At 41.6% G+C, this 23,881-nt stretch overlaps 1 protein-coding gene across 1 annotated transcript in view; it reads left to right on the forward strand.

Annotated features, from left to right (window-relative positions):
• Positions 1–23,428, forward strand: part of Spata48 (spermatogenesis associated 48) — a 65,350-nt gene extending 41,922 nt beyond the window's left edge. Inside the window, exons 10-11 of the mRNA XM_048337196.1 lie at positions 16,863–16,970; positions 23,305–23,428. Coding sequence (XP_048193153.1) covers positions 16,863–16,970; positions 23,305–23,428 — 232 coding nt within the window. The remainder of the gene's footprint in view (positions 1–16,862; positions 16,971–23,304) is intronic.
• Positions 23,429–23,881: the final 453 nt, after the last annotated feature.

Consider the following 23,881-nt stretch of genomic DNA (forward strand, 5'->3'; position numbering starts at 1 on the left):
CGTGCATCTGACAGCCAACGCTTGCCTTCTCTTAATATAAAGCCCAGATAGGTGACTTCAGGTTTACAAATTTGTGCCTTTTAACATTCTAGTTTGTAAAAGCTTTTTCCTGACTGCCTGGGGAATTGATCTGATCTCTGAAGACCTTTGCAGACCTTTAACAGATCTCAATAAGGACACAATCTCAGGTCTACAAGCTTTCTTTCCTGAACAGATGTATCAGCTTAAATTTCTCGCTGCCAGTGAGAGCTTTGAGTAGATGCGGGGGGATGGGATTTTAGACTCTCCTCTCATTTGACAAACTTACCCTTACTAACCACTATCACAGATGACTGGCAAGTTCCTGCCCAGTAGACAGACATGGGCATTAGAAAGGCATGCTTATGAACTGTTCTTCTAGGACTTCCCAGCTTTGATTAACTTTTGAAAGGCTAAACAGTAGTGACTCTAGGATCTGACACCATCTCTGCCATCCAAGAAGTGGCTTACTGCCTCTGGATGCTCCATCACTTTTGTCCTAGGAGGAGTGACTTTCCACTGGACTTGGACTCAGGGCCTGAGTTCTGTCCCCCAGCTCTCCAGCTCAAGACTAGCACCCTACCACTTTGAGCTCCACACAACTCTGTTCCCAGCACTCTGCTGGCTGATTAGAGACAAGTCTCTCACAGGGACCTTTCTCTTCCCCGGCTGGCTTCGAACTGCAGATTTCAGATCAGTGAGTCTTACAAGAGGCCACTTTACTCCAATTAAAGGCCAAACTGGGTGGTCCACACAGAAGTAGTTTTTAAGCATGCTCTTACCTGGAACTTACTAAGGGCCAGTATTAAATCTTGACAAACTTGTAGGAATCACCTGTGCTTCTCTGTGGGCCTGCTGGAAACTGTTACAAAAAACCTATAAAGAAGCTGGAATGGCAATTAAACATTTTGGTAGCCATAATTCTCCTTTTCTCACTTTGCAATAATTATTTAGGACAATTTTTACTTCCAAATTTCTTATCTAGAAATGTATTCTTGATTTCCAAAGCCTTTTTAACACTAACACAACACTTTAGCTTTTATCTGCATTGGAAAAACTGAAGCTCACAGGCATTCTGAAACCAGGTGCCGCCTTTTGCCTATGGGCTGCTTGTTTCAAAAGAGCCTCTTTTTTTTTTTCCCCCTTCAGTCCCAGTTACTGCATGGCATGAAGACCTTTGAACTCAAATGACAATTTTTTCTTAATGCAAGAATTACAATTAGAAATACTTATCCATTCAGCTTTCCAATATATTAGTGAGAAACAATGGCCCATTTTGCCATTTCTTCCTCCATACATAGAGTTAATGAGAGTTTACTTCTATCCCCATTAGTTTAATATATATATATATTTATATATATATATATACTTTTAAATCTAACTTTCTGACACTTAGCTCTGATTAAGCATTTTTTAACTATAGTTCCTCTTTAAAACAATGCAATAATCCTTTAAAGCATTTAGTAATGCCCAAACTTGATGACCATTTGAATTTAAACTTAAACTCACTCAATTTTACAGCATACTAACAGTCTTGAACATGTTCACACTCACACTTGCACATACACATACATATTCAAAAGATCTTAAAGTGCACAGAATAAGCATCGGCTGTACATTTTCCAGTGGCAAGAGGTATTTTGTCAATCTTACTCCTGAAACACCCAAATTTTAAGACAAGAACCTTTAACAAATGATTTTAGCATTCTCCAGCCTCATTTTCCAGGGCTTGATAGATTTAGTAAAAGATTTTTAGTCTTAGTAAAACATTTTAGCACACCAAATAATTTTCTGCTTAAGAAGGCTGGGTGGGGGTCCCCCCCAGAGTTCTTTTTGTGGACACTCACACTGATTGTGAGCTGTCGCCTGTACGTCTCATGCAGGTTTGACACAAAAGAGACTGTCAGACTTACGACAGCGCTGCGCGGTGGGGTCACTCCCCACCGCCTGCGGGTGGCTTGGGCTGGCCCTGTGTCTGCCCCTGTCAGCGGCGGCTGCGGATCAGGACTTGGGGCCAACGCCTCCGTGCCCTGGGCTGCCGGTGCCAGGACTGGTCGGGACCCTCCAGAGCAGAGGGTACAGCTGAAACATTTTAAGAAATTCCAAACCCAAGCTGGAGTGTCCATGTCAACTAGTTTCCTCCAGGTGTCTGAGCTATCTCCTTGACCTCTCTCCAGTGAGCTAGGGTCAAATCTAGGGGGCTAGATGGAGGTCCCCAAGATAGAACATTACCCATAGCTCTGATCAGATGTTTAGTTCAAAAGGCTACAAAAAAACAAACAATACAACACACAGGCCTGAGAATAAGAAAAGCTATGAGTCGGAGATCTCCTAGGTTGGCCCACAAGCCTCCTCCTGCAAGCTAAGCAGCAGGAGCAGACCTAAGTTGGTCCACAACCTCCCGCAAGGGTGCAGGAGGAGAGGACCCAAGTGGACTCAGGTAAGGGTGGAGAGTCTCCTAGGTTGGCCCACAAACCTCCTCCTGCTAAGCAGCAGGAGCAGACCTAAGATGACCCACAACCTCCCGCAAGGGTGCAGGAGGAGTGGACCCAAGTGGACTCAGGTAAGGGTGGAGAGTCTCCTAGGTTGGCCCATAAGCCTCCTCCTGCTAAGCAGCAGGAGCAGACCTAAGTCGGCCCAACCTCCCTCAAGGTTGCAGGAGGAGTGGACCTAAGTGGACTCAGAGTCTGGGGCATCCCCTAGTCTCCCCAGGATTGCCGAGTAAGCGCGTCCGCTTCGACAACCCCTTAAAGAACCCCTTTAAGAAATAAGCAAAAGCAAAACAGACAAACAGACAAATTACAGGACAAGACAAATAAACAAATGAACAGCGCTGTTTCCTTACCTTCAGAGTCTGGGGTCTTGGGGGTCTCTGGGGTGATCCCGGAAGAGCCCCCAAATGTTATGCCAAGTCGCAAAACGACCACCAAGAAGGCCACCGAGACTCAGATGTTCCAAAATGCAAAAGCAAGGCAAGGCTTTATTCAAGCGAGCTGCAACTTGGGCCTCGTCCTACCCACCGACACATCAGAGGTTAGGAGGGAGCCTTGAGCTGTGATTACACAGGGCTTATAAAGGCAAAAACAAAGTTACAGCAATCAGGTGTTCAATCAGGCAAGATTAGGACACAAGTACAAATCTGATTGGCTCAGGGCTCGAGGCATAGGGCTTGAGGCATTCTAGAGGTGGTTAGAGTTAAGCATTCCCAGCGGTTAGAGTTCTTGACTGGCTGGGCCCTAATAAGCTTGCCCTGGGTCTGCTCACAGGGCCTGCTTATCTCAGGTTCACGTGGTAAAGTGGGGTTCACGTGGTAAAGTGGGGTCTGACTTCAAAGTCTGGCACTTCAAAGCCACATTTTGAAAAACCACTTCAGCTCCTGAAGAGGGATGCTATGACCAGAGAAGGTCCAGGAGATGGGAGACAGGACACGAGCAGAACAGACATGTGGCATGGCTTAATGGTGGCAGAGCTCATCAGAGCCTTAGCAGGCTCACAGAAAGACACCTTCATTGCAAGGCCACAGTTACAGAGTTCAAAGTGGGTGGGAGGGCAGGGTTATCGGGAGCCTCGAGTCCCTGCCAAGCCTTGAGGAATTTGGCACGCCCATCGCCTGGGGGATAGCTGGTCTCCGCCATGTGCTTAATGCTAGAGAAAGTTTAGGATTTAGCCAAACAAGCACAATTTAACTGAATCTCCAACTTAGTAAACATCAACAAGAACCAAAAGCCTTTTTTTTCTCTTTCAAAGCAGATTAGCCAACAACAGATGTTAAGTAAATAAGTCCTTTTCCTCCTGGGCAGCCAGGGGGTTGTCTCCCCCCAATCCAAGACATTTTTCAGCAAATGCTTCCCCGGCTCATTGAGGCTGCTTCAGAAGCAATCCTCTCCCGGGTCCGCAAAACATGGTGGGAAGCCTTCGCCTCTGGTGGAGGAGGGGTGGTGAGGTGGCAGCGAGTGTCCTGGGGCCGAGACACTTGGTCCAGGATCCAGGGAATGAGATCAAGGCAGGTGTAAGGGCCCATCAGAATGAGGCTTTGAGCCGCTCCTCCTGGGAAGCTGGAGGGCTGCCCCCCTCCCAAGCAGCCAGGCTGAAAAGGCCAGCAGCCGCCAGCCAGAGCGTAGCGTGTTTCAACCCTTCCCAGACCCTCCTGGTCTGGGAGTCTGAGACCCCCAAACCCACATTTTGTAGCATATAGCTCAGCGCTTTGAGCACTTGGTCGTCATGCTGAGTTTGTGCCTGCCCCATCTTTTCGGGGTACCCTTGAAGTGCCAGACTTTGAAGCCAGGCCCCATTTTACCACGTGAACCCCATTTTACCACGTGAACCCCATTTTAGAATCGAACCCTGAGCCAATCAGATTTGTACCTGTGTCCTAATCTTGCTTGCTTGAACACCTGATTGTTGTAACCTTGTTCTTTGCCTTTATAAGCCCTGTGTATCACAGCTCGGGGCGTCCTCCTAACCTCTGCTGTGTCAGTGGGTAGGACGAGGCCCGAGTAGCAGCTCGCTTAAATAAAGCCTTGCCTTGCTTTTGCATTTTGGAATGTCTGAGTCTCAGTGGTCTTCTTGGTGGTGGTTTCGCGACTTGGCACAACATTTGGGGTTTCGTCCGGGATGGCCCCAGAGACGCCCGAGACCCCAAACTCCGAAGGTAAGAAAATAGGGCTGTTCATTCTGTGTGTCTGTGTAATTTGTAGTTTTGTTTTCTGTTTAGGCCAGCCGCTTGAATCTGAACCTGTAGGTAGTGAAGGACCAGCCAGAAAGGGCACGCTCATATGGGCAGTCCTGGAGGACTTGGGGGACACCTCAACCCTTCCACAGGGGGCTCAGGCTTCCCACTACCACCCTGAACCTTCAGGACTGGACCGGGAGGCCCTTCTAACAGGCGTCCATCTAGTCCACTCTATATTTGGGGTTGTCTGGTCCGCTCCTACACAGGAACGGGAGAAAGAGACCCTCAAGACTGTGTGGTCTGCCCCCTCCCAGGGGTACGAGAGACACAGTGAGGCTGTGTGGTCTGCCTCCTCACAGGGGCAGGAGAGACACAGTCAAACCTGTAAGCCGCCGCTCCCTAAGTCTGTCTGTAAGTGTTGTCTGGTCTTTGTGCCTGTGATTATTTTTGTGTGTTTCTTTCTTGCGCTATGCCTGACTGACAAACGGATGATGGGGAATGTTCCTTCCACTCCCCTGGACTTGACTTTAGCTCACTGGAAAGATGTACAGGAGACAGCCCACAATCAGTCAATCAGTGAGAGTGTCCGCAAAAAAGAACTCTAGGGGGACCCCCACCCAGCCTTCTTAAGCAGAAAATTATTTGGTGCGCTAAAATGTTTTACTAAGACTAAAAATGTTTTACTAAAACTATCAAGCCCTGGAAAATGAGGCTGGAGAATGCTAAAATCATTTGTTAAAGGTTTTTGTCTTAAAATGTACAGCCGATGCTTATTCAGCACGCTTCAAGATCTTTTGAAAATGTATGTGTGTGTGCATGTGTGAGTGTGACATGTTCAAGACTGCAGTATGATGCAAAACTAAGTTTAAGTTTAAATTCAAATGGTCATCAAGTTTGGGCATTACCAAATGCTTTAAAGGTATTATTGCATTGTTTTAAAGAGGAACTAGAGTTAAAAAAGGATTTCTCAGGGTTCTTTAATTAAAATTTTAAAAAAAAAATCAGAGCTAAGTGTCAGAAATTTGGATTTAAAAGGATATATATATATATATATATATATATATATATATATATATATATACTAAACTAATGGGGATAGAAGTAAACTCTCATTAATGTATGTATGTAGGAAGAAATGGCAAAATGGGCCAATGTTTCTCACTAATATATTGGAAAGCTGAATGGATAAGTATTTCTAATTGTAATTCTTGCATTAAGGAAAAATTCAAAGGTCTTCATGCCATGCAGTAACTGGGACTGAAGGAAAAAAAAAAGAGGCTCTTTTGAAACAAGCAGCCCGTAGGCAAAGGGCGGCACCTGGTTTCAGAATGCCTGTGAGCTTCAGTTTTTCTGATGCAGATAAAAGCTAAAATGTTGTGTTAGTGTTAAAAAAAGGCTTTGGAAATCAAGAATACATTTTTAGATAAGAAATTTGGAAGTAAAAATTGTCCTAAATAATTATTGCAAAGTGAGAAAAGGAGAATTATGGCTACCAAAATGTTTAATTGCCATTCCAGCTTCTTTGTAGGTTTTTTGTAACCGTTTCCAGCAGGCACACAGAGAAGCACAGGTGATTCGTACAAGTTTATCGAGATCTAATACTGACCCTTAATAAGTTCCAGGTAAGAGAGCATGCTTAAAAACTACTTCTGTGTGGACCACCTTGTTGCTTATAATTGGAGTAAAGTGGCCCCTTATAAGACTCACTGATCTGAATCTGTGGTTCGAAGCCAGCCCAGGCAAAGAAATGTCCCTGTGAGAGACTTATCTCTAATCAGCCAGCAGAGTGCTGGGAATGGAGTGGTGAGGAGCTCAAAAGTGGTATGGTGCTAGTCTTGAGCTGGAGAGCTGAGGGACAGCCCTCAGGCCCTGAGCCCAAGTCCAGTGGAAAGTCACTCCTCCTGGGACAAAAGTGATGGAGCATCCAGAGGCAGTAAGCCACTTCTTGGATGGCAGAGATGGTGTCAGATCCTAGAGTCACTACTGTTTGGCCTTTCAAAAGTTAATCAAAGCCGGGAAGTCCTAGAAGAATAGTTCATAAGCATGCCTTTCTAATGCCCATGTCTGTCTACTGGGCAGGAACTTGCCAGTCATCTGTGATAGTGATTAGTAAGGGGAAGTTTGTCAAATGAGAGGATAGATTTAAATCTCAACCCCCCGCATTTATTCAAACCTCTGACTGGCAGTGAGAATTTTAAGCTGATACATCTGTTTAGGAAAGAAAGCTTGTAGACCTGAGATTGTGTCCTTATTGAGATCGGTTAAAGGCCTGCAAAGGTAACTTTTTAGGTCATCAGAGATCAGTTCCCCAGGCAGACAGGAAAATGCTTTTATAAACTAGAATGTTAAAAGGCACAAATTTGTTAAACTGAAGTCACCTATCTGGGCTTCATATTAAGAGAGGGCAAGCATTGGCTGTCAGATGCACGTAGACTGTGCTGAAAATCCCTGTGCCTAAATCAGCCAGAAAAGTCAGAGTTCCTGGGAACAGACTTTAGTAGACCCAGGGCCATGAGCTTTGCCTCCTGTGCCCCAGTATTCCCAAGAAGACTTGGAGTGGATAAAGAAAATTCCCATGGCCCACAAACCCCTGGGCAGAGAAGGAAACAATGACTGGTGGAAAACTTGTGAAGGGAAACTTATCTTGCCACAAGGGCTGGGTAAGGGGATCCTTAAGAGAATCCACCGAGCTTCTCACATGGGAACCCGAAGAATGCAGGACTTGCTGTGACACTCCAAAGTGAAAATTAGACAAGGAGATCAACTTATTGAAGATATTGTTAAAAATTGCAAGGCCTGTCAGCTTGCCAATGCCCCCAATCAACAGATTACTAAAGGAGCTCACCTCTGTGGGAATAGACCAGGCGTGTATTGGGAAGTAGATTTCACAGAAATTACAAATATTTGCTAGTTTTTGTAGACACCTTTTCAGGATGGGTTGAAGCATATCCAACAAAGCATGAGACTGTGAATGTAGTGGCTAAGAAGATCCTGGAAGAAATCCTACCCAGGTATGGCTTCCCATCCACCATTGGGTCAGACAACGGACAGGCTTTCATCTCAAAAGTAAGTCAGGGAATAGCCGCTGCACTGGGGACAGATTGGAAATTAATTCCATTGTGCTTATAGACCCCAGAGTTCAGGTCAGGTAGAGAAAATGAATCGGCCTCTAAAAGAAACCTTAACTAAACTGGCCTTAGAGACTGGTGCAGACTGGGTGTCACTCCTTCCTTTTGCTCTGCTTAGAGTAAGAAATTCTCCCTATCAGCTTGGCTTTACTCCTTTTGAAATAATGTACGGGTACCCCCCGCCCATTATCCCTAGCCTTCAGACTGAATTGCTTGCTGATTTGGATGATGCTGAATTTTTATGTAAACTCGATTATTTGCAGCTTGTGCACAAGAATGTGACCCCAACTTAAGGCTTTATATGATTCTGCTTCTGTCCCTATCCCCCATTTATTCAGACCAGGGGACTGAAATCCTTAGAACCACGGTGAAGGAACCCTAGATGGCATCGCCACTTGGGTTCATTGCTTCCACACCAGGCCAGCTGACCCCTTTGCCCTGGACGACGACTACCGTGGTGGAACATGGGAGGTCTCCAAGCACCCAACTCAGCTGCTTCGCCTTCGCCTCAAGAAAAGAAAGTTAGACTGAATATTGTTATAATTTTCTTTATGCCTTCTTTCCTTACTACCCTGGCTAGTGTTGATGTTATTTTGGCAGCTCTCTCCAAAGTGAGGTGACCCCCCTTATTTTAGGTAGTTTTGGGCTTGCTCAGGAATACGGGTATAGCCACCGACCCTTAGAGCACAGCTGAGAAGTTTATGTATTATTTTGTTGCTTACATTTGGATACTAAACACTATACAGCTAATGGTAAGCCTGTATAGCTGAAAGTTAATTTTCAGTTTGCAGTAATCCTGCAGTCCCTTGGTAAAGTAGACTAAGGGTATAGGTTCCTGGCTAGGTAAGGTCAAGCCCCTGAGTCAGCCTGAAGAAGTTACAGAAGATGGATGATCTTCACCCATCAGCCCCCCTTTAAAACCAAGGGACCAGAGTTGTTTTTGGGAAGATGAGGCAGGATATACTAGAGGCATGCAAAACAGAGGTACAGAGACTATACTTGTAAGAAATGGTGACAGGCCCTTTGGTTACTACATTGGGCCCTACTGGCCCATGCCTTACCTCTATATCATCCCCTAGACATGCAAGCCATTGAAATGGACAGAATGGAGCCATGATTGGCTCCCAAGGTACCAAAAAGAAAAAGGAGGAAATGAAGTGCCAGACTTTGAAGCTAGGCCCCATTTTACCACATGAACCCCATTTTACCACGTGAACCCCATTTTAGAATCGAACCCTGAGCCAATCAGATTTGTACCTGTGTCCTAATCTTGCTTGCTTGAACACCTGATTGTTGTAACCTTGTTCTTTGCCTTTATAAGCCCTGTGTAATCACAGCTCGGGGCTTCCTCCTAACCTCCGCTGTGTCGGTGGGTAGGATGAGGCCTGAGTCGCAGCTCGCTTAAATAAAGCCTTGCTTTGCTTTTGCATTTCGGAATGTCTGAGTCTCGGTGGTCTTCTTGGTGGTGGTTTCGCGACTTGGCACAACACCCTCACCTCAGAATCTTATTGGCCTGGCCTGCTGATAGTTTCACCTCGTCGTGCTCCGAGCCCCACATTTGGGCGCTAGAATGTCGGGGTTTTTTAGCCTCCTGGGCTCTCCTGTCCTGCAGGAGAGACGGGAAAACACGCCCCACCTGGACAGGCCAAGAAGAGGAAAAGAGGGCGGACAGACTGCCACCCAGTCCCCCTCCCAGTGGAGGACACACAGACAGTCCGGGAGCCAGTCAGCGCTAAGACTCGTTTAATGGTGGCAATGAACTGTTCTTTTAAGGGTCGGGGAGCTGCGGAAGGGGAGGGGTAGAATTGCCTCTTAATGACACAAAGCACCTCGGGCGGGAGTGCCCCACACAGATGGCTGTGGCTTCATGGATTTATTTCTGAGTCTTCCATTCCATTTGTTTATGTGGCTCTGTAGTATAATTTGATGTCAGGTATTGTGATACTTTCAGCTTTGCTGTTTTTACACCATTGCTTTTCTTATTCTGGGTTTTTTATGTTGCTACATGATTCTTAGGAGTTTCTTTTTATTTCTGTTAAGATGGCATTAGGCTTTTTCTGATGACTGAATTGAATCTATAGGTTATTTTGTATAGAGGAACCATTTTCAAAATATTCTGCCAATCCATGAAAATCAAGGTCTTTCTACCCTCTAAAGTCTTCTTGAATTTACTTCTATAATACTTCATAGTTTTCATGTTAGAAGTCTTCCACTTCCTTGCTTAAGTTTATTGCTAAGCATTTTTTCAGGCAATGGTAAATGAGAATTTTTTTCCCTGGTTTCTTTCTCACCATGTTTTTGTTGGCATATAAAAAACTACTGGGTTTATATATTGTTTGTGTATCCTGCTACATTTCCAAAAGTATTTATCAGATATAACGTATTCTGTAGAAAAATCTTCCAGATTCTTTAATACAGGATCATATCATCTCCAAGTTGAACTAATTTGACTTTTTCTTTTCCTATTTGTATTCCTTTTATTTCTATCTTTTGCCTTATTGCTCTGCCGAGGACTTAAAACACTGAATTGAAATAAGAGGGTAGGAACCATTCACTGAATAGAAAGGTACATACTCTTGTCTCATTCCTTACTTTATACTAAATGATTTTAGTTTGTCCCAATTTAGTATGATACTGGATGGTGGTTTGACATGTATAATCTTTATTATGTTGAGATATGTGTTGTCTATTCATAATCACCTCAGGACTTTCATCATGAAGTGGTGTTGAATTTTTTTAAAGGGGCTTTAATATGATCAAGTGAACTTTGTCAGTTTGTATGCTGAACATACAAACCTCCCATTCACTGAATGATACCAACTTAATTATGGTATATAATTTTTTCAGTGTGATATTGAATTTAATTTACAAGTGTTTTATTAAGAAATTTACTCTATACCTATCAAGAAAATTAATCTCTCTCTCTCTCTCTGTGTGTGTGTGTGTGTGTGTGTGTGTGTGTGTGTGTATGTATTTATCTGCTTTTGGCATCTTGGCAATAATGGCTTCATAGGAGTTTGGTAGTATTCCTGCCCTTTCTGTTTCATGGGTAGTTTGAGGAGCATTCTTGTTAGTTTTCTCTGTAGAATTCAACAGTAAATCCATCTGGTCCTAGGCTTTTATATGCCAGGAGACTCTATTACTCCTTACATTGACAGAGTCCACTCAATTGGAATCTTTTTCTGTACTTTTATACTAAATCATATTTTTGTCTCCCAGGAAGATGCATTTTTGGTAGTAAAAAAAATGTTGAATCTTACCTTTTTAATCCAACCTACTAGTCTGTTTCTTCTGAGTGGAAAATTAAGACTATAACATGTAGAGTTATTGTTGAAAGGTATGTAGTAAGGCTTGCCATTTTTTTATTTTTGTAGTGCTTGAGTCTACTCAAGGTCTCATTTGTTTATCTGTTTATCTAGTGAAATTTTATTCTTTCCTGTATTTTCATCATTGTGTTTGTCTTCCTTTTGCTGTGTCTAGGACATTTTTAAGTATTTTCATCAGTGCTTATTTGGTGGTCATGAATGAATTCAGCTTTTATTTTTCATCTTGGAAAGTTTCTTATTAAATGTTGAAAGATATCTCTACCGATACAGTAATCTAGATTGGCATTTATTTCAGTCAGGATGTGAAATACGTTATTCCCTGCCCTCTTTGATTTTAGTTTCTGTTGAGAAATCTGCTGTTATTCGAAGTGAGCTTTAGAAGTGAGCTGCCTTCATGTGTTTCTGGGAGCTTCTCTCTTCTTTCTTGTTCTGTATATTTAATGTTTTAAGTATCATATGCCTGGGAGAGTTTCTCTTTTAGTCCTGTCTACTGAGTTTCCTAATTTCCTCCTATACAAGACAATTGTGCCAGTCTCAAGGAAAAGATGAAGTTAAACTTTCTCTCTTTGCAGATGACATGATCCTATACCTAAAGAATCCCATAGACTCTACCCCCAAACTACTAGAGCTGATCCAAAACTTTGGCAAAGTTGCAGGATATAAAATAAACCTTGAAAAATCAACGGCCTTTCTCTATGCTAACGACCCGAAGACCGAGGCTGAAATCAGGAAAGCAACTCCTTTTGCAATAGCCCCCCAAAACATAAAATACCTAGGAATAACCTTAACCAAAGAAGTGAAAGACCTCTTTGAGGAGAACTTTAAAAGCTTGAAAAACGAAATTAAGTCAGAACTAAGGAAATGGAAAAATCTCCCATGCTCCTGAATTGGGAGGATTAATATAATCAAAATGGCAATATTGCCAAAGGCTATCTACAAATTCAATACAATACCCATTAATATCCCAACACCATTTTTTAATGAAGTAGAGGAAGCAATCCAGAAATTCATATGGAACAATAAAAGACCTAGAATAGCAAAAACAATCCTAAGCTGAAAGAACAGTGCTGGAGGAATTACAATACCCTACTTCAAGCTGTATTATAAAGCTGTAGTAACAAAAACGGCTTGGTATTGGCACTGAAACAGGCCTGAAGACAAATGGAACAGAATTGAAGACCCAGAAATGAACTCACAGAACTACGCCTACTTAATCTTTGATAAAGGAGCTAAAACAATAGTATGGAAGAAAGATAGCCTCTTTAACAAATGGTGCTGGCAAAACTGGTTCAACACATGCAACAAACTAAAACTAGATCCTTATATATCACTCTGCACCAAAATCAATTCCAAATGGATTAAAGACCTCGAAATCAAAACAGACACCCTGAAAACACTAAAGGAAGGAGTAGGAGAAACACTTGGGCTCCTTGGCACAGGACGGAACTTCCTTAACAATGACCCAGAAAGGCTACAAATCAAAGAAAGGTTGGACAAATGGGACTTCATCAAACTGCAGAGCTTCTGCATGGCAAAGAACATAGCTCGCAAGATAAACAGAAAGCCCATAGACTGGAGAAGATCTTTACCGGCCATTCAACGGACAAAGGCCTCATATCTAAAATATATGCAGAATCAAAAAAATTACCCTCTTCCAAAACAAAACTGCAAAGAACCAATAGCCCCCTCATCAAGTGGGCTAAAGACTTACAAAGAGACTTCTCTGATGAGGAAATGAGAATGGCCAGGAGACATATGAAAAAGTGCTCTACATCACTGGCCATAAAAGAAATGCAAATCAAAACAACATTGAGATTCCATCTCACCCCAGTAAGAATGTCATATATCAAGAAAACTAACAATAACAATTATTGGAGGGGATGTGGCCAAAAGGGAACCCTACTTCATTGTTGGTGGGAATGTAAACTGGTTCAGCCACTCTGGCAAGCAGTATGGAGATTCCTCAGAAGGCTAAATATAGAACTCCCCTATGACCCAGCAGCCCCACTTTTGGGTATCTATCCAAAAGACCACAAATAAAATCACAGTAATGCCACCAGCACAACAATGTTCATCGCAGCACAATTTGTCATAGCGAGAATCTGGAACCAACCCAGATGCCCCTCAGTAGACAAATGGATCAGGAAAATGTGGTACATATATACAATGGAATTTTATGCCTCTATCAGAAAGAATGACATTGTCCCATTTGTAAGGAAATGGAAGGACTTGGAAAAAATTATACTAAGTGAAGTGAGCCAGACCCAAAGAAACATGGACTCTATGGTCTTCCTTATTGGGAATAATTAGTACAGGTTTAGGCAACTCATAGCAGAGCATCACAAGGCCCAATAGCTATACCCTTATGAACACCTAAGATGATGCTAAGTGAAATGAACTCGATGTTATGGAGACAATTGTTATATCACAGTTGTAACTACTTTCAACGTCCCATGTGTATCTGTAGCTTCTATTATTGATGAAGTTCTTGTATCACCTTCCTGTGGTTGTACCTACACTATCTCTGTAATCTTATCTGAGTATATTGGAAACCGTGTATACTGGTATTGGAACTAGGAAATTGAAAGGGAATACCAAAATTGAGAGACACAGGGTAAAAAAAAGACAAACAACTACAAAAGCAATACTTGCAAAACTGTTTGGTGTAAGTGAACTGAACACCTCAGGGGGGGAAAGGGTAAGGGGGAGGGGGGAGGGGGGTATGAGGGACAAGGTAACAAACAGTACAAGAAATGTATCCAATGCCTAAGGTATGAAACTGTAACCTCTCTGTACATCAGTTTAATAATAAAAATTTGAAAAAAAAAGATTTGGGAAATGGTGGTTTTCATAAGCATATTTTCTATTCTTTTAAATTGTACCACTTGTCTTTTTATGACCATGATTTTTTTTTGTTTTTTATAGTTTCCTAGAGGTCTTGCATATTCCATGTTGTTTTTCTTTATCTTTATGTTCTAATCCAGTTTATCTTCAAGACCTACCTGATATTTTGTCTTCAATTTTCCCCAGTCTTTTCGAGAAGCTTTCAATTGAATTTATTTAATTTATTGACATTTTCAACTTAATTTTCTCATGATATCCACATCTTCAGTAATTTTATCTTTCATATTTTGAATTGTCTGTCTTATTTTATGCAGCTACTTATTTGGATTCTTTCTGAAATCATTATTTGTATTACCAGGAGTTTGAACATGTCTTCTTTAATTTGGTTAGTCATTCTTGCAAACATTCCTCAGAATTTCTTGGGACTTTATTTAGCTACAATTAGTGTCCCTTGGCATGGTGTTTTAGAAGGGGCCGTGTCTGGCTTTCAAATACAAGGAGAAAAAAATAACTAAGGAGAAAACAGGTATGACAAGAAATGTATATGGATTCATTACCTTAAGCATGTAACTGTAACCCCTCTGTACATCATCCTGACTATAAATTTTAAAAATAATAATCAGATCAAAAAAGGCCCGAGTGGTAGAATGCCAAACTAACAAGTAAATACTTGAGTTCAAACTTCATGTATTAACATCACAATTAAATAAAGTCAACGTTATAAAACAAGAGGAAAAATCATTATGTTTATGTGTTGAGAGATCTGCACACTTGAGTGCCAAAGTCTTTGGTTGGAGGTCTTCATGTTCTATGCCCTTTCATTTGAAGTATTTGCATTGTTTAGGCAGAAATGAGTAGTGATTGGTTTGGGTTGTAGCTTCTTGCTACTGGACTGGGATTGTGAGTCAGTAGTCAAACATATATTCACTGTCTTCAGATCATTGGGTCTGGATTCCTGCTCACATAGAGAGAAGAATAGTTGTGGAAGCAATCACTGTTAATAAACCCATTATGAAAACACATAATCACTAATTAAGAGCAATTGTCTCCTGGTGCTAGTGGCTACTGAGATCTTAGCTCTCTGAGATCTAAAGATCATGGCTTGAAGCCAGACTGGGAAAGAAAGTCCATAAGACACTTATCTTCAATTTAGTACCCAGAAAAGCTGGAAGTGGAGTTATGGCTCAAATAGTAGAATATTAGTCTTGAGAACCAAGGCTCGACATAGTTCCCAGGCCCAGGCTCAGAGATAGTGCCTGGTAGGAATTGTGCCTTGTATGTGTGATGTGTGTGATGTGTGATTGAACCAGATGGACCAAAAGTCCAATCTGAGTCTTACGGGGAGAACCTATATAAAAGATCAAAAGAAGAACATGAAGGAAAATAAGACAACCAGAATCAAGCTCAGAGGTCAAAGTAATTAGGTATCAAAAGGTAAATAACAAGCTGTCTGTAAGAATATAAAAGCAAAGAGGGAAAAGACTATATAAAAATCCAGAATGTTATATGTGAATATTTAGACCAATCTCCAGAAAGCTGAACAAATTAAAATGAGGGTAAATAAAAAGGAATATCACTAACACCCCTCCAAATTTTAAAAATTATTTTTACAAAAAAATAAGGCTAGGTTCCAGTCTCTTATGAGTGCCATTTATCAGTACTTTGGCTCAAATTCTTCCTCAGTGCTGGCAGGTTTTTCTTTCTTTTGATATAATTCAAAGGTGAGTTACCAGGCAGGTGTGCTTGGCCTCTTGATTTCCAATCCCTTCAGCAACCAGAAGTTACATTGTGTGGGGAAACAACTGGATGGGGTTGTTTATAACCTGTCTGACAGCAGGTTCTGGGCTCTTCATGCTTTAATTATCTGGTCTGAATTGGGGAAGCCCTATGTGGGTTTCACCACTGTGAGGGAATTCTTAGTTCTACAGTTCTTTGAGCTATGCTCAGCTGGGCGGTTGCTCCAATTCCCACTTGGTCACTTGAAAGAGATTTTTTTTTTCTTTCCGTATCTCCAAGTTGGATCTCTTTCTCTGTCTTTCTCTCTCTGCCTATATGTCTGTCTGTCTGTTTGTTGTGCACTCAGTGTTATGTGTTCCCATTTGACTGGAGGTATACAATGCCTTTTAGGAAGGAAGGCCAAAGTACACCTGAATGCTGAGGTGAGGTCTAATTAATCTGAGAATATATTCCTTAATGAACCTAATGTTAATTATGTTTTTTAAATAATACTTTCTTTGTTTCTCCAAGGGAAGTCCAGGCCCTCAGCTACCTGGCCTACCTCAGCTTTGGCAATGGGCTCTTTGCCTGGGCATTTAGGGAGCCAGCTATCTTCCTTCCTTTTTCAAGTCTTGGCTCATGTTGTAATATCCACCTACCAATCATAACACCCTGATTTCAAACCCCAGTTATCACAAAAAGTGAAATATTAGAAAACCATATGAAACAAGTGAAAAGGATGACATTTGCTAAAACATAACACAACTATGCATGTTAGTGTGTGTGCTATTGTTGGAGTGATTGTCAGAGTTGTGTGTAAGGTATCATTTTGTCTTGTCAAGAACAAGTATCTTTCTTCTTTAGGAAACTGAGCTCAACAGTGAGTCATGGATGTAAAAGACATGCAAATTTAAAATAACAGCCCAATATACACTTGAAAAAACGTATTCTGAACTTTACAGTAAAGCTATAATCTAAATATCTGTGTATCAGCATGCCCATTCTTCTATGCTTTCCTGTTTGGACAGCTTAAGTCCCAGAAGAAAATAAAATTAGACTGCATCTTCCTTTATATTTTTAATATTTGGGTTCTAAGTACTGTGACTATTTCACAATCCATTATTTAAATTTTCCTTCATTCTCCTTTTAACTCTTTAGCACTGCAAATATCCCAGGATACACAGGCAAGGTTCATTTCACTGCCACCCACCCAGCAAATACTAATCTTCCATCAACAATGCCATCGCAGGACTCAGAAGTGAACCGGTAAGGATGAATCCCATTTGCTCACATATATTAGAAGTAGAAATTCTAATTATGATGGTTCCATCAAAGAACAATTACATAAATACCAAGAGCAAATTGACGTTGCTCAAGAGGAATGGGATATCACATCCAAAAAGAAAAAAGAGAAGATGAGTTAATTTTCCTACTTAGGGGAACATTAGTAGATGATCTGCATGTTTTCCTTATCAATCTTGCTCAAAGTAATACTAAACAACAAATATGGGTTAATGTTTATGTGGCATTGGTAATTGGGTATCATAACACATTTGAAGCCTGTCAGGGTTCAGGATCTTTGTCTCTTGGACTCACAGATTTGCACATCATTCTTCCTGTATCACCAGAGGATTCTACAACATATCACATACAAACGTTTGTATGTAATCATTTCAGTTTATAGAAAGGATGATATTCTATAGAAAGACACATCTGTATTTCAGCTCTAATTTTGCAAACTGAAAACAGAAGACAATAAATGCAAATAAGTGAAAGATTACTTTGTTGGAAGCAACCAGTAAGGCACAGCACATTCTCATTATAACTCAAGTATGAAAGCATTTAGTGGAGTCTTGGCCTGGCCAAAAAAAAAAGAGATGACACTGTGTTGAAAAGGCAAATCCAATCTGAAACTAGAGGCCATTGCAAGGGACTTGGCTAATGTGGTAGGCAATCACTGAGGAGAGAGGTGAGGTGAGTTTTCTTTCACCTTCCATTGTGACAGATCACATGGCTTCAGTAGAGGATCTGTTCATTTATCACACAATCATGCAACATTGACTCTAGGCTTGGATAGGCCAAAACAGGGTGGAACAGAAAAGACTCTAGCTCTCAGACACTGCTGTCTCTGGGTAGAAGATAGATAGTAAAGAAGCATACAGATAAGTAATGAAACAAAACAGTTTTGAGTATTGAGGTGTACTATGAAGAAGGCAGACAAATTGCTGCCACAGATTGTTCCTCAGTGGTCTTAAAGGCTCTGTGAGGGCTGAGGGTGTGGTGTTCTGGTAGAGTACCTTGCCTTCATGGATGGAAACTTCTCAGCTGTGAGTAGAATGGCTCCCATGAGCCATGTTATTGGGCTATGTTTCTCAGTTCACCCAGATGTTCAATCTCTCATTCACTAATCTATCCTTTGGTTAATTCTTGTGTTCTTTGATTGTGTCAACAAACATCATCTGTGCTTTTGTTATTCGCCTGCATAATGACAGGTAGCTCAGGATCTTGTGCTGAACAAGAAACTGAACTAGAAATAAACAATTCCACAGAGGAATCTCATCCAGGTCCATCCTGGCAATATCAGATACTGATAGTCACTTGGCTGCTGTGTGCTTCCTAAACTCCAGCCAGTCCCCTTAGGTACTGACAACCCATGTCACCATCCCAGCATCCCATAGACACACAAGCTGTGGGTGGGTTTCAGCTCACTTAAGCAGACACCACAGAGATAATACAAGGTGATTCCTAGAAGGGCAGACTTGACCTGTGAGGAACTTGAGGGCTGGGCTGCAAGTGGGTAGTATGAGTATATTTCAAGGTGCAGCAGTAATCAGCTAGCTTGGGGAAGCTCACCTCCAGTCCTCCATGTACCACTGTGTTCAGTTTTATATCTCCCTCTACCCTGTGTGCACCCTTCCATAAGGGCAAGGATTGAAGGAGACAAAAGGTGAGCCCCTGGAAAGGGTTTCCTCACATCACTTGAATTTCTGGTTTGAGAGTTGTGTAGAGTCTTCAGCCATCTGACATTATACATATGACAAATGCATCCCTGGCTTTCTAGATTACTATTTTGCCTTCAATCTGTGCTTGAAACATCCCTTTCTACTCTCACTATTTACATATATAGTTCTTAAAATGAAATGTCTTTTGTATGTCCAAGTTAACATAATGTTTAGAGAAATATAGAAAAGTAAAAATGGTCAGTTTAGTGAAATAAATGAACAAATCCATCATCTCATCATGGTTACATATTCCTCATCAAGGTAGCAGCAGCTAAAAAACTACTCAAGTGATCTGAATACAACACACCATTAATACATATTGCTCTCATGTTGTACTTTAGATATCTTTACTACTTCACCCTACATAGTGCTACATTTTATCCTTGGATTTAAGCTAAGTCCCTCCCCAAATAGCCCCACCATTTATAATCACTGTTTTGATATCTGCATTTCCAATATTTGATTTTAAATAAAAGCAGCAAGGTCACATATAAGTGAGATTATACAAAATTTTTTCTTTCTGTGTTTAGTTTATTTCCCTTTGCTTAAGGTCCTCCAGGTTCATCCAGACAAACACCAGGATCTCCTTCTTTCCTAAGGCAGAATAATGTCTGAATATGTGGAATCAGTACACACAGAGAGAACACATTCTCATTATTACTTTGTCTATACATGGTCATTTAGGTTGATTCCATTTAGGTTGATTCAGTATTGTGACAAATATAGTATCTTAATAAGATGGTAATAAGATGTCTTAATGAGGTACTTTTTATCTTCTTTGAATGTATAATTGGTCTGAATTATATTGTACTTTTATATCTGTTTATGATCCTCCACACTGTTTTCCATAATGGCTACAAAAATCTACAGAATTTTTACCAAAAATATGGGATGGTTCCTTTTGTTCCAAACTCCCTCAATACTTATTATTTTATATATTTTTAATAGTACCTGTTCTAATAACTATGAGATATTTTACTGTGAATTTGATTCACATGTCTCTATGGTACTGAGGATCTTTCATATACCTATTGGTCATTTTTATATCTTCCTTGAAGAAATATCTATTTAAATCTTTTACTCATTTTGAAATTGGGTTATATCTGTCTTCTGCCACAGTGTTATAAGAGTTCTTTTTAAAAAATATTTCCCAGTTCATATATTTCCTACTCATATTTATGGTTGTTTCTTTTGCTACAACAAGCTATTTACTTTGATACAGTACCATTTATTTACTTTTGATTTTGTAGCCTGATCAATGTTAAGACACATTGTGAAATGTTACAAATCCATTTCCAAAAGCAGAATTTATAAGCATTTAGATAATTAACATATTTACTATATATGTAGGACATAATAAAGAAATGCCAAATGTAAATATTTCATTATATCTATTAAATAGTCTTTCTGTACAAAAAGCATAAAAGCAAAAACAAACCCCAACTAGGATAAAACCTTGTGGCAGGATATACCTCAAAGGTCTTCACCAACAAAGATAAACATGTATAATTCCTCACCTTTTTATTCACAATTTATGTTGTCACTCAAATAACCAGACATCCTAACACATCTCATCTAGCACATCTCCACAGTCACCCAATGTGCAAACCACCCACTGAGTGTCCTTTTACCTTTCCAAGAAGTCATTGCTTCTAAATGGAAAACTAAGCTGCTATTGTTACAACCTTAGAAACTTAAGCTTAAGAGCTTTTTCTGGGGATGCTCACACACAGATGTAGGCTCATGGCTGACCTTTGAGGAAAAACCCACAATTGCTTACAATACATACATGGAGGCCATCTCTTACCAGAGAACAGGGACATAGAAACATCTGAGTTGGCTTCTCTGGGGTTCTTATTTTAGGGGTGCAGGGAAAATTGGAAACAAGGATAGCAACCTGAGTATATCCTTCAACTAAGGGGTGGCTCGTGTTGGATCCACACTGCCCAGTCTATACCTCTCCCACCCCGCACAATAGCTCCTCGCAAGGTGGTGCTCTGGCCTGAGAAAATACAGTGAGGAGTGGGCAGAGAGTGTTTAAGTTCAAAACCACCCTGGACTAACATAAAGGAAGGTGCCTCCTCCTAACAGGAAGGAAACCATGCCATCTACATTCAGCATGGCCCATGGATTAGACAATTAGGTTCCTTAGTCTGTCTACCAGGAAAGGTTCCCTCTGGTTTCTCACAGCACTGTTTTTATTTATTGACTTTTTTTCTGAGAAGTTCTGGTAAATGTGTGAGCCCAAGTGTTTGTCTGTTGAGGCTCATGAGAACTTACTGAGCTAGCTTCCTCCTGATATGATTGATGCACCACTCTCGGTTATTCTAAGCATCCCTGGGCAACTCTGCAATCTAAGCCTCTCTGCTCATCCTTTCTGCTCCTCTGTAATCTGGTCCTCCCTTATTAGGAGTACAGACCAATGCCTGTGGTGGCCTTGTCCAAATCTTTTAGTGTTACTTTAACTTCCAGGCCTTTCCACTGTGCCACTGTGCCCTCTTCTCTCCCCCTTTCCTTTCCTCACAAAATGACATGCTTTCACTTACTAAAAGACTAAGCCGTCTAGCTAGGCATCTGTAATCCTAGCTCCTCAGGAGGCTGAGATATAAAAATCGTGAGTTAAAGCCAGCCTGGGCAGAAAGCCTGTGAGATTCTTATCTCTAATCACCAAAAAAGCTGGAAGTGGCACTGTGGCTCAAGTGGTAGAGTAAAAGGGAGTTTAGGGACAGTGTCTAAGCCCAGAGTTTGAGCCCCAGGGCCAGGATAGATAGATAGATAGATAGATAGATAGATAGATAGATAGATAGATAGAGCCTTCCTTCTGAACCATGGATCCTATTCAGTCCTGCTTCCTCCCCATGGCATCTGCTTCTAGCTACTCCCAGTTGGCCTATGTTTATGGAAATGTCCAGTAGTCTCTTCCCACCATGCCCCTCTTAATTGCCCTCCCGTTCCTCCCTTTCACTTCTAAAGTCCTTAAGAAGCAGTCACACTTGCTCCTGGCTCCCTGTCTCTAGTTCCAATTTTATCTTTTATCCCTTTATCCTTCTCCCATCTGGATTCTGGTGCCACCAGCGACAGGAGGTACTCTTGCCCTAAAGATAGTGGGCTGACAGGGGACAGGAAAATGGACCATTGCACTATTTATGCAGAGGTTAGGGACAGTGCATCTGCCATCATGGATCTCTGTGGTCAAGAAACACTGCAGTGGTGACTTTGAGGTTTTAAATTTCTCAAGTTTGCTCTCAATGTTAAGGGACCTCAAGCTCATATATTCACCCAGGTGTGCAGGCTCCCCAAAGTGCCTTAGTGTTCATACTGGGATAGGACACAGAATCCACTAGAAAGAGATGACTGGAAGAGATGCAGAGTGAGGAGCTTGGGAAGTGCACAAGACAGATAAGAAGTCATATTGTGGCTCTCCAAATTTTTGAGTAAGGGAACAGGGCTACAATTGTTTCCCCCATATCTGATCTCCATTACAGTTCCCTCACATCACACTATAACGTCTGTAGGTACTGGGCTCCTTACTGGCTGTTTCCTGCATTCCAATTTTCAAAAGCAATATATATATATATATATATATACATATTAGCCACACACAGCATCTTGGTCATCACAGCATGAAACAAAGCCCTGTGGGGCAGAGTTACTGCATAAGGTCTCTTCCTCACACTAACTCTGAAACTATGACTTGCCCAATCTTCATGCTGAGAACCAGATTTAAATCATGGCTCATTCACAGCAGAAATGTTCTAGGCTGAGGCTCCAGAGCTTGTTCATGACAGTATTATGCATATCAATATTGGGAGTAACACCTCCAAGCAACATAAGGAGTTCCCAAACCCAAGGGATAAAAGTTATCCATATTGCTTCACATTTTCATGGTTGCATTATTTCTTTTAATCCTCATGACATATTTGAGATGGCAAAGTCACTTTTACTGTGTAGGTCAACAAACTTAAGTCCCATTCTGTAGGAGTAGAGAGCTTCAACCTGGCAGAAAGAGGGACAGATTCTGTCCTCTGCTCTCAGCCTCTCCTCAAATGGTGGCTGCTTTTGGTTCCAGCCCCAGCTCCCTCATTCTCAGCCACCAACCTCTCCCCCAGACCCTTCACCTTTATACCACATTTTTTTTCTATATTTCTCCTTTGCAATCTCTCCCTGACAGACAGGACTCTGTGTGGATGTCTTTCCTCTGGGTGGACATACTTCCTGGATTTCCCTACCACCCCAGCTGCCCATCCTGTCAGAGTCTTTCTGCAGTAGTCATCCATTAATTGACTTCCCATCTCTAGGTTCACCTCTTTTCTTAGCCTCTACCACACACACTGGCACAGAGATTTTCACTCACTGAAACAGGAGCAATCTAATGAGTGATTGCAATGAAGCTAAATGTATACTGTCTCGACCATTTTTAGCATTCCTTTCTGCTATTCTTTCTCTCACACACATTCTTTCCTCTATTCCCTCTCTTTCTCTCTTTCCCCTCTCCCTTTCTGTGTCTCCTCTCTCCTCCATTTATACTAGATGGAGAATAGATGAGGTTATATGCCGTTCTGCTGATTATATGTCATTTCTTCCTCCATTTGTTGAAGCATTTTGCGGTCAGGCATGAAAGTGGACCTCTTCTATCACCAGGCACCACTGTCCCGAATGGTCACCACTGTGAAACCCTACAACGCCTTCAACAAAAAGGAAAAAGGAATTCTGGACGACTGAAGGAAACCACGCCCAGGGGTGTGGTCTGGTTGCTAATTCCCCACCCATCTGGGGGGAAAGGCACTGTGCATAGCCTTATGGGGAAATAAAAAAAGCCAAGCCGGTTCCAAGTGCATCTGTGTCAGTCATGGTGTGAGTCCCAGCTACAGGCACGTTCCTCTCCCAACCACTGGCCTCTCAGCTGGGCCTGCAATGCCCCAGTCTATTACCACAATTGAGAATCTGGGACCCAGCACAAGAGGATTGCACTGCACATGACTCCTCATGCTGGGATGCGGTATTCCTAGAGGTCCTGCCACTGTAGTGAAGATTCTGACTACAAAGAACAGATCACAGGCTTCAGGATTAGAGATGATCCTGTGAAAAAATCCATAGTCTACCTGCCAGTGGCACAGTGGAGAGGCAGTGGTATTCTTGCTCTCACACAAAGGGAGACATCTAGATTCAGAGGGC

Source organism: Perognathus longimembris, chromosome 2 (assembly GCF_023159225.1).
Source record: "Perognathus longimembris pacificus isolate PPM17 chromosome 2, ASM2315922v1, whole genome shotgun sequence".
NCBI lineage: Eukaryota > Metazoa > Chordata > Mammalia > Rodentia > Heteromyidae > Perognathus > Perognathus longimembris.